At 40.9% G+C, this 14,876-nt stretch overlaps 1 protein-coding gene across 2 annotated transcripts in view; it reads left to right on the top strand.

Annotated features, from left to right (window-relative positions):
• LOC141134935 (uncharacterized) overlaps positions 1-14,876 on the top strand; it is a 60,509-nt gene that overhangs the window by 11,975 nt on the left and 33,658 nt on the right. Inside the window, exons 2-6 of one of the 2 annotated variants that reach the window (XM_073624367.1) lie at positions 2,872-2,949; positions 5,345-5,455; positions 11,220-11,258; positions 12,349-12,417; positions 14,266-14,340. In XM_073624367.1, the coding sequence (XP_073480468.1) occupies positions 2,872-2,949; positions 5,345-5,455; positions 11,220-11,258; positions 12,349-12,417; positions 14,266-14,340 (372 nt within the window). The remainder of the gene's footprint in view (positions 1-2,871; positions 2,950-5,344; positions 5,456-11,219; positions 11,259-12,348; positions 12,418-14,265; positions 14,341-14,876) is intronic. The other variant, XM_073624368.1, reaches the window with a different exon arrangement.

Here is a 14,876-nt window from a genome sequence, read left to right as displayed (position 1 = left end):
TTTAGAGAACAGTGGAAGAAAAAAAGGTAGAGCTAACAAGAAAGAAAGAAGAAGAGAAAGTTGGGAAACAGAGAGAAGAAAGAATAAGAGAAAAATAATAGGGATCAAATGGACCACACCAGACCCCATGAGAAAAGGCCTGCCTCAAGGCAAAAGAGGTATAAGCATATATTGGGCCCAGGATTCCCAGATAGCTTCAAATTTTTCAGAAGGATCCATAAGGATGCTCACCATTTTCTCCTGCGCCATAATCCAGGAGATTTTCCTTTTTGCCATTTGTAAAGAAACATGGAGCTGTTTCCAAGCCCGAGCTATGGTTAATTTTGCCCCAGTAAGAATAAACATAATAAGAGGACGGGTACATTTAGAGGCAGAGCTAACCGGAAAATTGTCACACCGTGTCGGGGACCTGGGGTTCATTGGATGGTTTCCTATTGCATGAGCCACCAGGAAACTTCCCTTAAAGTGATTGTAAAGCTTCAAATATTTTTTTTTAAAGAAATAACAAACATGTTATACTGACTTACCTCCACTGTGCAGTTTGTTTTGCACAGAGTGGCCCCGAACACCGACTTCTGGAATCCCAAGGCGGCTCCTCGCCGCATCATATAACCGCCTAGGAAATGCGCTCTCCTGGGGGGGTTACCTTGCGGGCACGCTCCCGAGTCCAGCATTCGGCCTCCATAGCCGCTGAATGTATGACTCAATCCCACCCCCCCGGCGCCCGCGACATAGGATTTGATTGCCAGCAGCGGGAGCCAATGGCTGCGCTGCTATCAATCTATCCAATCAAGTGCCGAGAACCCCGGGCAGAGGGACAGTGCGTGCACAGGGCTCAGGTAAGTAAAACGGGGGGCTGGGGGACCGGGACTGCCAGGTCACCTGATCTAGTGACCCTATAAATTATCAAAATGATCACTTCCCCTTCCTGTCTTCGCCCTAGTATAGGTTCCTGTTCCTTGGTGTATGTTAATGTGTTTCTGGTTGCTGACTTGGCTTGTTCCTGACTCCGCTTCTTGGATTATCCCTTGGATTTATGCTGATCTTGTTGCCGATCCTGCCTGTTTCTGACGCTGCCTTCTGGTTGATCCCCGTGTATTTCTTCCTTGGTCTGATGACTTGGATCATTTAGGATTGTCCTTTCTCCCACCTGGTTCCTGTCTTCAGCCTCTACTAACAGTGAGTTATTTGCTGGTGGTTCCTTGTTAGGCTGGTCCCCTAATACTGGCTGCAGGATCTCAACTGTCCCTCCACCTGATATTGGGATAACAAGACCACCGGTCAGGAAACCGTAGTGACGGTTGGAATCTCCTGGCAGACCTGACAAAAATTCAATAATGCAATCTGAGGAGATTTAGGTACTGGTATGCCCATGATTTTACGAATCCATTGGAAGATCTTATTCCAGATCCTAGTCTTAGGGCAATCCCACATATATGCATCATTGAACCTATCATTTGACAGTTCCGGTAGCAGAGAGGTGAAGATGAAGGATAGAATTTAGCTAATTTAGACAGGGATAAGATATCATCTCATCAAGAATTTCACATTTGCCTCTACCAGAGCTGTGTTTAATAGTCCATGGTAAGCACAGGCAGAGGCTCTATTCCAGTCTTATAGATCCCATTCCAGACCAAGATCCCTCTCCCATTCTAGCATGTAGAAGGATTTTGTATGGGCCATGGCCAATGACTTGTAGATCACTGAAATTCCCCCCCTCTGCTCCATGACTTGTACACACCAGAACTCGTAGTTGGTGATACTCAGCGGATCCGGTTTTGATGACCATAATTTATGGAGGAAATGAAAAATTTGATAATAGCATATCTTTACTAACACAATAGGCAAAGGTATGTGGGCCTGTGGACTTAATAAAATGTCCAATTCTGTACAACCCTTTGTCCAGTCACCATTTGAAGGCTTTTATTTCTAAACCTGGAGGGAAGAGGGGTTACAAAAGAGAAGTGATAAAGGATGCCAATCTGAGACCAGTTGTGGGTGAGTCTTGAGTGAGTCCCAAAGAGCAATAGAGTGAGAGAGTGTTGGGGCCAAAATAGTGAGTCTAGCCTTCTGAAAGCACCATAGTAAGTAGTCCAATGTGAAATGTGGGACCACCTGCCTTTCCATACGCACTCAGTCAGCATGAGCTGACTTAGAGTAAATTGCCGAGATCTGGATGAGTTGTGCCACTTGGTAGTACCATAAGAGGTTAGGTAACCCTACTCCACCCTTATCCTTAGCACAAAAAAAGGTTTCCTTGGAGACTCTATGTCCCTTCGCACCCCAGATACATTTGACTAATTTTGGCTGGAAGCACCAGCAAATGATCTTTGACAATTGGGATGGGTAGGGATCTAAAGAGATAAGGATGCGTGGGAGCAGAGTCTTCTTCACTGAGTTAACTTTGCCTATCCAAGATAACTCCAAGTTGGCCCAATGTTTGAGCTCTTCTAGCTTACGATATAGTGGAGGAAAGTTGGCCTCATATAAACGATCCACAGTGACAGCTAGATTGACCCCCAGATAGGGAATGTGCAAGTCACGCCACTTGAACTTAAAATATTCCTTTTAAACGCGTACCTAAACGTTTCAATACTGTTATATTCAATGCTATGGATTGGTGACATAAGAAGGTGGACCAGTCAGTAACATTTACAATTCTCCATGAATAAATTCCTGATAAGTCACAAACATCAGCAATATCATATATTAGTAAAAGCTCCACCTTTTAGCGGTAAAACAGAGTGGAGAGTGGAGGTGAGCGGAGAGTATCCATTCATCTCACACAGCTTCATTATATCTGAATTTCATTACCTGAATATCCTCCCCGGAATCCACAATATCTATATTAATGTCTATGTTCCTCTTTAGGAAGATTGTATGAAGAAAATACGTATGCCAATTTGAGTGGTCTTGATTTACAAAGGATGAGGAATGCAACAGACGAAGGTAAGTTATTATTTTTTTAGAAAATTGTAAGACAATATTTTTTGGACATACAATAGTAAGACATGTAGTAGACATACAGTAGTAGGACATGTAGTAGACATACGGTAGTAGGACATGTAGTAGACATAGAGTAGTACTGTGCGAACCAGAATCTACGCTCTCATTTGGCTATATTAGTCAAATTAGCCACTGTTGAGAACAGTGTAAACAACAACAATAATAACAATTCTAAAAATGTCCATAGTAATGGAGTGTCTCGTATTGACAATAAGGATGAGGAATTACCATTACCGGTGGGCCCCCGATATCCAGTGCCTTACCATGCCTCCTATACACAGCAGACCTAATTGTAGTTACTACTATGGGACTGGTCCCATCCCAATATGTATATTATTTCTTCTGCTATATGTCAACTATTGGACAATTATCTATTTTGTTTCACATAATTATCACGTGCTTGCTTCTGATGAGTGGTTGAGTTGAAGCCGTGTCTGGATTTACATACTACACTTTATATCTATTTTGCGGTATAGGATCGAGATGCCATATCTAGGGTCTCTTTCCTAATACACCCGGCAGACTAGAAAGTCTGGAGGTCATTTCCATTATTGTAAATACTGTTCTGATATTTTAACAATCAACATGTATGTGTATATAGATGAAATTTATGGGTTATACTACCACTATTAATTATTGTTCTTATCTTACTAATCATGGTCCTATTGCATCTTAATAAACAGATTTATACTTTTACTATTGATAGTTGGTTGCCTCTGATACATGCATAGGTGTATTTAGGATCCTATGCAGGGGTTACATTACCCCTATCATTCATTGATCTTATCTTGCCGATTATGGTCCTATTGTACTTATATAAGCAATTATAATATTGATAGCTGGTTGTCCCTGAGACGGCATGCTTCATATAAAGTCCCATCTGTTCCCACTGTCCTCCCCCTTCCATGTTACTCCCATTAGATAGGGATGGAGATATATGACCTAAATGGTCCTTACCTCACATGAAGTCCCAAACAATCACTTTGTTTTCAATGATATTATGATAATGAAACAACAAGTGATATGTACATATACAGTTATAGTGGAAGATTATTATATGATATAATATGATGTGATATATTTATAGATATATATAGTATGGCAGAGCGTTGCCCTGCCAGGGTCTAGAAGGAGGTTGTGACCCAGAATTCTCAACCGGAAGGGTTGAGGGTCTCCAGGGAGCTTGTAACATGAAGAGGAAACTGGCCGTTCAGTTTCCTGAGTGTTTTGCAAAGTCCACTTTGGGACCTGGAGCTCGGGGATTTCTGAGAGATCCGGTTGGGATGAAATCCCCAGTCCTGGGTCCTGATTTTGAGAACAGCCAGCATACAGATTGGTCAGGTGTTTGTTGGGCTACCGTGTTTCCCCGAAAATAAGCCCAGGTCTTATATTAATTTTGGCAACAAAAGACACAGTAGGGCTTAGGTCTTACCATGTAATGTGCTGTCTTCTCTCCCCCTCTCTCTCCCTGCCTGACAGGAATCCCCAGTGTGTTAAAATGCTTGTAAAATCCTATTATCCACTTTATTACAATAGTATATAATGTACAATGTGTGTGTTTCTGTAATATAATTGTGCCAAATACCTTATATATTTATAGCACCGCTCTGTGCTTCTGTGACCCGCTGGAACTCTCTTCCCCGCATTTATATTACAGAAACACACACGTTGTACATTGTATACTACTGTAATAGAGTGGATTATAGGATTTTACAAGCATTTTAAACTAGGGCTTATTTTCGGGGTAGGGTTTATATTGCAGCCCTCCTGGAAAATAACGCTAGGTCTTATTTTCGGGGAAACGGGGTAGTAACCTGACCATGGTTCTGGGCTCTACCCCGGCAGATAGGAAGTCTGGCCAGGAGTCAGGAGGGTTCCACTAGGGGGAGCCAGTGCAGCAAGAGGCTGCTAGCTGTGTGCACCAAGTTGGTCGGTGAAATAGTCTGTAGGAGACAGACAAGGGTCTGGCGTAAGGCCAGAGCAGCAGTGCTGCAAGTGAGAGCCAACTAGGCTGAATGTCATTTTGTTGATGGAAAAGGGAATGCTGAAACCCCTGTGAGGGAAACCTATGTTTTTTTTCTGAACTTGCTTTTAATAGAAATGGGCAAACAAAGCCCTTAAAAAGAAGAAACAGCGAGTGGTGGTGTCCTTAAAGCTCTACACTTGACGCTAGTCCTTTACAACAGGTATAGTAGAAGATTACGGATTTGTATGAAGGGAATGAGCACACAGATGATCCAGGATGAATATAAAATGTCTTTACATGAGATAAGAATTCTGGAGGATTATTATACCGGCTGATACACGCAGGATTATTCACTATCCTCTCTGTCTGTAGAGATTCCGCCTGCCAAGAATACACATCACCGGGTGATACTGATCCTGGGGATCCTCCTGATATTGGCCTTCATTACTTTGGTCACCCTCACGACTTTCCTGTTCATTTCCTGTGAGTATCTTGGGATATATTGCTGTGAATATTTTATTGGGATATTGGGGGTTGGATTTGGCATCTGAACTTTAATTACGTTCATAAACTTACCCCTTAATCAGAATCTGCGGTGTCCAACTCATCACTAACATCACTAAAAAATGATAAAAGGCAAATATAAAAAACGTAAATCTGTAAATGCTGAGTGAGAAATTGGCTAGTTTTTGCCCTTTATAATTCAATACATTTTTTCTGAGAGTTTGCATAAAAAAGTATACAAACATTGGTATATCAATACACAAAATAGGTTCCCGGGTGTCCACACTGAGAGGCGCAAGCCCGCACCTGGAGAACTTTACAAGTTGCATAATATACTTTAAACAAAAGGAAAATGCATGAAAACTTAACAAGTAACACAACTGAGAAGAAAATAAAACAAATAAAACAAACAGTATGGGTCAGAGGTTACCACCTATGATTGAAATCATGTCATTAGGTATGGTTTGATCAAGCTACTTGATATTTTGTTTGTTGTACCATTCTACCCAAGGGCTCCATATGTCAGTTGCAACAGTTAGAGAATTTGAAGCTAGTGCATACATTTGCTCATATGAATAATACTGTTGAACTAGGTTTACCACTTCCTCTACTGCAAGGACCAAGGGGGACTGTCTTACCAGTGCTAGTCTGGCAGCTAATAGAACATTGACCACTACATTTTTCAAGGGGTTGGGGATTTGTTCTATATCTAAGTTCAACAAGGCCAATCCAGGGGATATTTGCAATGGTATAGCAGTGATTTTGGATATGAGGTGAAAAAATATGAGGCCAGAATTTGGCCAAAGATTTACATGACCATAGAAGATGGAATAATGTGCCTACTTGTCCACAATTTCTCCAGCAAAGGTTGGACATAGGAGGGTAAAATTTGGATAGGCGGTAGGGTGTGGGGTACCATCTTAGATTAATTTTGTGCATTAATTCCCAGAGATTAGCATTCCTAGAATAGGTATATGTCGCTGATATGGCATGGTGCCATTGATCAAGAATATAGACTGTGCTGATATCTTTTTCCCAGGCCATAAATGTGTCAGTTTTAATAAGGCCGAGTTTACCACCGTGTAAAGCATATATAAGGGAGATACCCCCTTTTGCTGTACCTGGTTTAAAAAAAAATGATGCAATGTTACTAGGAAGGGTACAATATGGGGTTGCTTCACTGATAGTGACAGCTCTTTGGATCTCATATTGAGAAGTTGACAGCAACAGATTCCAAATGCAAATAGCACACTTGAAATAAACTCTGGACCTTTTATCTGCTCCTTGTAAATGGGATAATGAGGGAATAACACACACCTGGCCATGGAACAGCTGAGCAGCCAATTGTCCCATTAATTTTGGTCCCTTAAAAAGTGGGAGGCACATATACAAACTGTTGTAATTCCTACACCGTTCACCTGATTTGGATGTAAATACCCTCAAATTAAAGCTGAAAGTCTGCAGTTAAAGCACATCTTGTTTTGTTTCATTTCAAATGTATTGTGCTGGTGTATAGAGCCAAAAAAAAATGAATTGTGTCAATGTCTCAATATTTATGGACCTGACTGTATAACCAGTGAGACTTATTGGGTCATTGGCTGTATCTAAGACCATTTATTGTTAAAATTTCTTCTTATTACTATAATAATTGCCGTTTAGTCAAGGTTACACCTTTAGCAGTTTTTATAATACCTTCTGTTCATTTTTGTACTCTTGTTAATAGTTACAAGACTATTCGTGGATTATTTCTGCTTGGATAGCATTTTGATCTGCAACTCTTCCACCACCCCACAAAATTATGTAGATCATGAATTTTAAGAGATAAAACTAACTTCTGTTAAGCCTACAACTGGTCTACAGATCATCTTTGCCATTAGTAATAGACCACGGTCTATGCTTATACAGGCATTGTGATATAACTTCTGCTAAAAATCTCTTAGCCCTTACTTACCTTTCCCATCTTACCTAGAACCCCCCCCCCCCTTTTTTTTTTCTCTCTTTTAACATGGCCTACTCTGAATTAGGTAAATGCCCCACAATATTTTCACACAACACCAAAGGCCTTAACATACCTGAAAAAAGGTCCTCCTTACTAAGGGAACTCTCTATACCCAAACCCAAAATTTTGTTCCTACAGGAAACTCATTTTAAAAAGAATAATAGTTCGGAAACTCATTTTAATTTCCGAAACTAAATATTACTTATTTCACAAAAGTACTCCATACCACTAACACTCTGGCTAAGACAAAAGGTGTTGTAATACTGCGGAGTAAAAACTCAAATTTTTCAGTCACAGAGCAGCATGCTGACCCGGAAAGTAGATTCCTCTTCATAAAGGTAACATTGAATGGACAATTGACGACTCTTGCGAACATGTATTTCCCTAATAAAGCACATGTTTCTTATTGCCAGAGGGTTATAGACAAACTGAAGTGGTTCTCAGCTGGTATGGTGATACTTGGTGGAGACTTCAATATCCCACTAAACCCTCTCCAGGACACCTCTAACAGTCAAACTTCAATCGTATATAGAACAGTTAAATGTATTAAATCCATGTTGAGCTCTTTGACGTTAGTGGACACATGGAGACTTCTAAACCCCTCAGAGAAAGATTTAATATTTTATTCGACACCACAAGAAAAATATTCCAGCCCAGAATAGACTACATCTTTATAACACAAAGGGACCTAGTATTAACATAGGTTGGAATTGATGGACTTGTGTCTTTTTTCAACCTCACCTGCTATGTAACTATGTAACCTTGCCTTGTTGACAGAAGCCAAAATAGGGTTTCAATTAGTTTCTGATCATGCCCCCATCGCCATAACCTTGTCCTAACCTGACAACCAAACTAGAGCCTGTAATTGGAGATTAAATCCCTCCTTACTCCTAAAACCAGATGTACTCAATCAGATTAGGGAATCCATTAAGACGTACTTTGGTTTAAATAGCAATAACGAAACCTCCCCACTCATAACCTGGGAAGCACACAAATAAGAGGTGAATTTTATTTTTATTAAATGGGGTGCACGGCTTAAAAAAGAATCCAATCAAAAAATCCTAACTCTCTCTACCACTACATAAACAAAAGCTTTCAGTGGCTACAGACTCTGAACTATTGAATGCCAGGAAAGAACTACAATCCATATTAGAGAACAAATCAAGACGTTCGCTGTTCCTCAAAAAACTTCTCTACTATGAACATGGCAACAAGAGTGGAAAATATTTAGCCAGAGCCCTAAAAGACTCCAAATCATTCGAAAACATACACTGTATACGTTCGAGAACAAAGACCTTAGAACATTTAACAGATAAAATAGCAGCACAATTTACTCTAAACTTTATGACCTGCCATCAATTCAAAAACTGAACAAACTACTTGGAGATAGGAGCCATATCATCAGGGAATTTTTAAAACAAAGTACCCTCCCAACACTACAACTAGAGGAAATGGAGAAACTAGATCTTCCGATACAAGAAGTTGAACTTTTACTGGCAATTAAAGAACCTTAACCAGGGAAGAGCGCGGGACCGGACGGCCTGACCTCCTAGTATTCCAAATTATTCACTGAAAATTTAAAAACCCCTCTCCTTGCAAACTTAACTTAAAGAGTTAATCAACAAATTCCTGAATCATTTCTACAAGCACATATTACAGTGATCCCGAAGACAAAGACCCCAAGGATTGTTCAAGCTACAGACCAATCTCATTATTGAACATTGATATAAAGCTTCTCGCAAAAATATTAGCAACTCGTCTTAGATCCCTTCTACTAAAGATCAACTTGAAAACATGTAGGCCTTCCAAACAAAATGATGTCCTGGATCTCCACTCTCTACGCATCCCCAATGGCAAAATTCAAAATTTAACGGTACTTTTTGCGATATCATAAAAATGTTAAATTGTACCAGACAGGGTTGCCCCCTCTCCCCATTACTACTCATCATTTCATTTGACCCTTTATCCATTTAGTCAACCAAGACACCTCCATCAATGGCTTTAAAATTGCGGAAAGGGGATTTAAATCAGCAGCATATGCCGATGCTGTGATGATTTTTAGGTGACAGGTTCTCTTTAATGAGACATGCAGGGTCTAAAAGACCCCCCAATGTCTCCTCTGGGTTTCACTGAATGTATTGCAACAGGTCCATTACAACACATCCCTTCCTGGCTATGCTAGCTGGGGAAAGTGACAGAAGACCCGGAAGTGATGTCATACACATTGCTTTCCGGGTCACAGCAAGAAGGAGACGTGTGTCCATTCTTCTCCCTCTCCTCATCTGCTGGCACCCACCATGTCAGTGGAGCCCAGAGGGGGCGCTCGTGCAGGGTGAGGCGCTGGTACCAGGGGTTGTGTGGTTGTGCCCCCGCTCACCATCTTGAAATAACACTGTGTGCCCTCAGCACCTGCTGGTGGGAAGAGGAGGGAAAACTGCAGCACTGTGGGGGAAAGGGGCACATAGCAGTCCCAGACAACACGGGGAAGGGGGCGCAGATACTAGAACTGTAGTGCAGCTTGAGGAAGAAAAGAACAGTAGAAGCCGGCAGCACTGCACAAAAATCACAAGTGTTGACAATAAGGCAGTACTGCTGGACCTCCTGCTCAGCAGGTGCCAGGTGCCCGGGCCCCCCTTTTGAACTAATGAGGCCTGGACCCAGTACAGGAGGGCTGGCTGTACTGCCTTATCAGCAGCACTGCACCCTGCTGTCAGGTCTGTACCATGTACAGACCTGCCAGTGTTATGGAAGAATTCAAAGATATAAAGTGTAATGCCATGTACACACGAGCGGAATGACCAACAGAAAAAGTCAGATGGGAGCTATTCATCGTATATTCCGATCGTGTGTATGCCCCATCAGACTTTTTATGTCGAAAATTCTGACAGACCTAGAAAGAAAACATGTTCTAAATTTTTACGAGGAACCAATTCTTATAGGGAAAACCGATCGTCTCTATGCTGTTCCGACGTACCAAAAACGACGCATGCTCTGAAGCAAGTACGAGACGGAAGCTATTGGCTACTGGCTATTGAACTTCCGTTTTCTAGCCCCGTCGTACATGTTGTACGTCACCTCGTTCTGGACAGTCGGAATTTGGTGTGACCGTGTGTAGGCAAGACCGCTTGAGCGGAATTCCGTCGGAACTCTGTCGGAAAAACCTTTAGAGTTTATTCCGACGGGAAAACCGGTCGTGTGTACAGGACATTAGTCTCCATGAATAGATTCCTAACTTATTGTAATATACAGCAGCAGTATAATTATTTGAGAGTCTGCGCCTTTGAGCTCCAGTTCATGATTTTGACTAATTAGTGGCAAACATTTGACTGTGTCATCTCTGGCCCGGCATCTTAGTTAGTCCAAGACATAGATGGTGACCCTGGATGATGTCTGAACAAAGATGGCTCTGTCTTTCTGGACAGAGAAGCTGGTGAGGGCATTATCAGGGGAAGTTTTGTGTTGTCTGTGAGAGGTCATAAATACCTGGAGGGGTTACACTGACACATTACTCAGAATGGTGCACCTATCATGAAAATATATGACAGGTCAACTTCAAAATTCCAAAAAGATTAAATGTTATTCAATGGGGCCTTATAATGACCACTGTGAAGATGGACAACAACCAGACCACGTCTTTGCAATCTGGGGACCTATATCTTTATATTTTTAAACTGTATTTGGTGTATGTGAGTTCCCCAACATCAAAGAATCTTATCTGACATGATTTTGTAATTTTCTCCTCAGATAAAAGTAGCAGCGAGGAAATGTCACAGATGAGAAATGGTGAGTGTATAATGATCTCAATGGTTATGTCACAATGCATTTTGTGGGTTCCATATATTCCACTTCCTCAGGCTCTGTGAAACACTTGGCAGGGTCACAGAGATTATCCCTTTAACATAAAAAATGATACTGTTCTATTAGCCCTCTTCTATTGTCCCACAATAGATAGTGGGTGATCCTTAGGGAGGACAGAGGCTATACAGCTGCATATCACAACCTTTCTCACTATTCAGTAAGCCATCTTGTAGTATATGTGTTACCTTGGTAAGGCAAGGGCACGGCATAAGGTATAAGATCCACCCTACTAATGTCATCCAGGACCATGAGGTCATCTGATGTACCTTCAACAAAGGAGGTATCTATTCTCAGAATAGGGTAGGAAAGCCAATGTTATACTGTGAAACAAGTGATTTTTTTTATTTCAAAATATTGTGGATCTGTAAACAGGCCATGCGTGGCACCAGGGCCGCTCTTAGAAACCACATGGCCCCATAAAGCCAACCTGACAGCCCCCCCACAAATAAACACAGTTTACTATGCTTTAATTACGATTGAACACAGTGAGTGATCGGTACCGATCGCTCATTGTGTTCATTCAGGAATGGAAGGGACTGGTAAATGTGACAAATTTACCGGATCCTTCCCCCACTCTCCATCCTGAAGGATCCTATTGTGTGCTTGTAGCTACCTGTGGGAAGGAGAGGAGGAAAGCCTGAAGCACTGCCGGGAGCACAGGAAAGATATGGTGCACAGGGAGGATGATTGGAGTGATGGTGAGGAATTACTGGAACTGTTACCCTATTAGGCTTTCGTTGCAGCAGCTGAAAGCTGGCGGGAGGGAGAGGAGAAGAAGCCAGCCTTCAGCTGCTGCCAAAAGAGTGTTACACTGGACTGGTTCCAGTAATTGCCACCCACCTCCAAGCGGAGGAACCTGCACTGGGGGCCAGGTGTGGAGAAATGAAGAATGTAGGAGTGTGAGGGGCCACTAACCCTTAGCTGCGGGCCAGATAAAATCTTGCAGGGGTCTGTAGTTTGGAGACTTCTGGTATAAAAGGAGGCCAGCTCTCTCCTGACATTCTGTGTATTTCAGCTTCCTTTTCCAGTGACATTCCGAGGATTTTGGGATTTTTGGGGAAAGTGGCAGAAGAGCCACAGAAAAGTAAGTTTATCCTAAATTATTTCATCCAAAAATTCTCCAAGGATCCACAATACATCTACTGATGGCCCCACCTTTGTAAGTCCAGATAAAGATAAAAACATCAATAATTTATTTCCTAATTATAATTGTACGTTTTACATCACAAAAAGGATCAGAAAAAATTTCCAAAAATATTTCACCTCAAAATGATATGTTGAACCCTGTATCAGGGGGATTATATGGGGTGATCCACACCTTGCAACAAATACAGGTGCATCTTAGACATGTGCAATTAATTTCGTTCCGAATTAGTTTTTTAATGAATTTTGACAAATTTGTTAATTCGGAATTATTCGAATTGATGAAAACCCGTTTAACAAATTTTTCCGATTATTCGTAAATTTGAATATTCGTATATTTGCAAATTGGGAAATCCGAAAACCCGAAAATTAAAAAATCTGAAATAATAACTTACTAATAATAACTTAACTATAACTATTAAATTATAGGTGTTGGAATTTCCTTTAATTTTGGCTGTTAGAGAACGTAACAAATACTAATTTATCCGAAGTTGCAAATTATCCGAAATAACAAATGCCGTATCTAAACAAATTAATAATAAATAACAACAATAATAATAAAAAAATGTTATTATTTATTATTAATTTGTTTCATTCCATTTGTTTATAGAAATAAATAAAAATCATCAGTGCAGCGCTAAACACATAAATATGAAAAAAATTGTATAATATACCACCTGGTATATAATTACCACTCTGCTCTCCACCAAACAAGCTTTGGACCAATGGGGGGGGGGGTATTCAACTTCCACCTTCAGTATAACCGCAAACTCAAAAGCAGCTATGCAGGACCATCAAAATCATATTTGGCGGTGGATAAATATTCTCAACATCACTCCATTAACACATGAATCCAGGGAGGAAAAGCAGAAAACTCGACATAGTGTAAAACCGTATAACAGGAGTTTAATTTTAAATAATGTAGAACACTCAAATTCCAGAAAATATAAAAGCGCATATCAAACATGATTTCTTATAGACATCAAGAGAGGACGCAATGGCATAAACAGGACTAGGAGCAGACGCGTTTTGTCTTAAACAGACATCATTTCAAATTAAAGACAGTGAACCAATGAGGGGGTAGGGCCAAGCCGCAGCTCGGTGTCTGAATGGACACACAGAGCAGAGGCTCGGCTGCCCCCATAGCAAGGATTTCCAGCAGGGGACCCCAGAAGAAGAGGATTGGGGCTGCTCTGTGCAAAACCATAACAAAGAAGAGGTAAGTATAATATGTTTGTTAATAAACAAAAAAAAATTAGACTTTAATATCACTTTAAACGAGTCTTCCCTACTTCCGGATCCCCATCAAAGTCCCCTTTATAGTCCTTTTTTACACTAGAGTCTCATTAGAGTACCCTCTACACCAGAGTCCCCATCAGAGTATTGCCTATATAAAAGTCCCCATTGACATCAGGGTCCCTTACAGAGTTCTCCCTTACATCAGAGTCCACCCTTACCTCATACACTTACAGGGTGGCTGGGAGCCTGAAAGCCCGGAAGTGCGGCTGTATAGCAGGTCTGGATGGAGGAACAATGGTCCTCCTGTAAATGCTGGGGGAAGGATTTGATAGGTTGGTAGGATACCAGCAGCCCTAGCAACCAAATGATGGTATACTGACAGCGCAACCGGAGGAACCTGCACTGGGGTCCAGGTGTGGAGAAATGAAAACTGTAGGAGTGTCAGGGACTACTAACCTTGGCTGTGGGCCAGATAAAATCTTGCAGTGGTCTGTAGTTTGGAGACCTCTGGTATAAAAGGAAGCCAGCTCTCACCTTCTGTGTATTTCAGCTTCTTTTTCCAGTGACATTCAGAGGATTTGGGGATTTTTGGGGAAAGTAGCAGAAGAGCTCCAGAAAATGAAAAGTAAGTTTATCTTAAATTATTTCATCCAAAAATTCTCAGAGGATCCACAATACATCTACTGATGGCCACACCTGTGTAAGTCCAGATAAAGATAAAAACCTCAATAATTTATTTCATAGTTATAATTGTATGTTTTACATCACAAAAAGGATCAGAATAAATTTCCAAAAATATTTCACCTCAAAATGATATGTGGAACCCTGTATCAGGGGGGTTATGTGGGGTGATCCTCACCTTGCAACAAATACAGGTTCATCCTAGACATGTGCAATTCATTTCGTTCCGAATTTAATTTCGACAAATTTGTTCATTCGGAATTATCCGAATGAATGAAAACCTGTTTAACAAATTTTTCCGATTATTCATAAATTCGAATAATCGTATATTTGCAAATTGGGAAATCCGAAAATTAAAAAATCTGAAATAACTTACTAATAATAACTTAACTATAACTATTAAATTATAGGTATTGGAATTTCCTTTAATTTTGGCTGTTAGAGAACGTAACAAATACTAATTTATCCGAAGTTGCGAAT

The sequence above is a fragment of the Aquarana catesbeiana genome, linkage group LG03 (genome assembly GCF_042186555.1).
Source record: "Aquarana catesbeiana isolate 2022-GZ linkage group LG03, ASM4218655v1, whole genome shotgun sequence".
In the NCBI taxonomy this organism is placed as follows: Eukaryota; Metazoa; Chordata; class Amphibia; order Anura; family Ranidae; genus Aquarana; species Aquarana catesbeiana.
The sequence above is the reverse complement of the archived record's forward strand: the minus strand, read 5'-3'. Positions and strand labels throughout refer to the sequence as shown.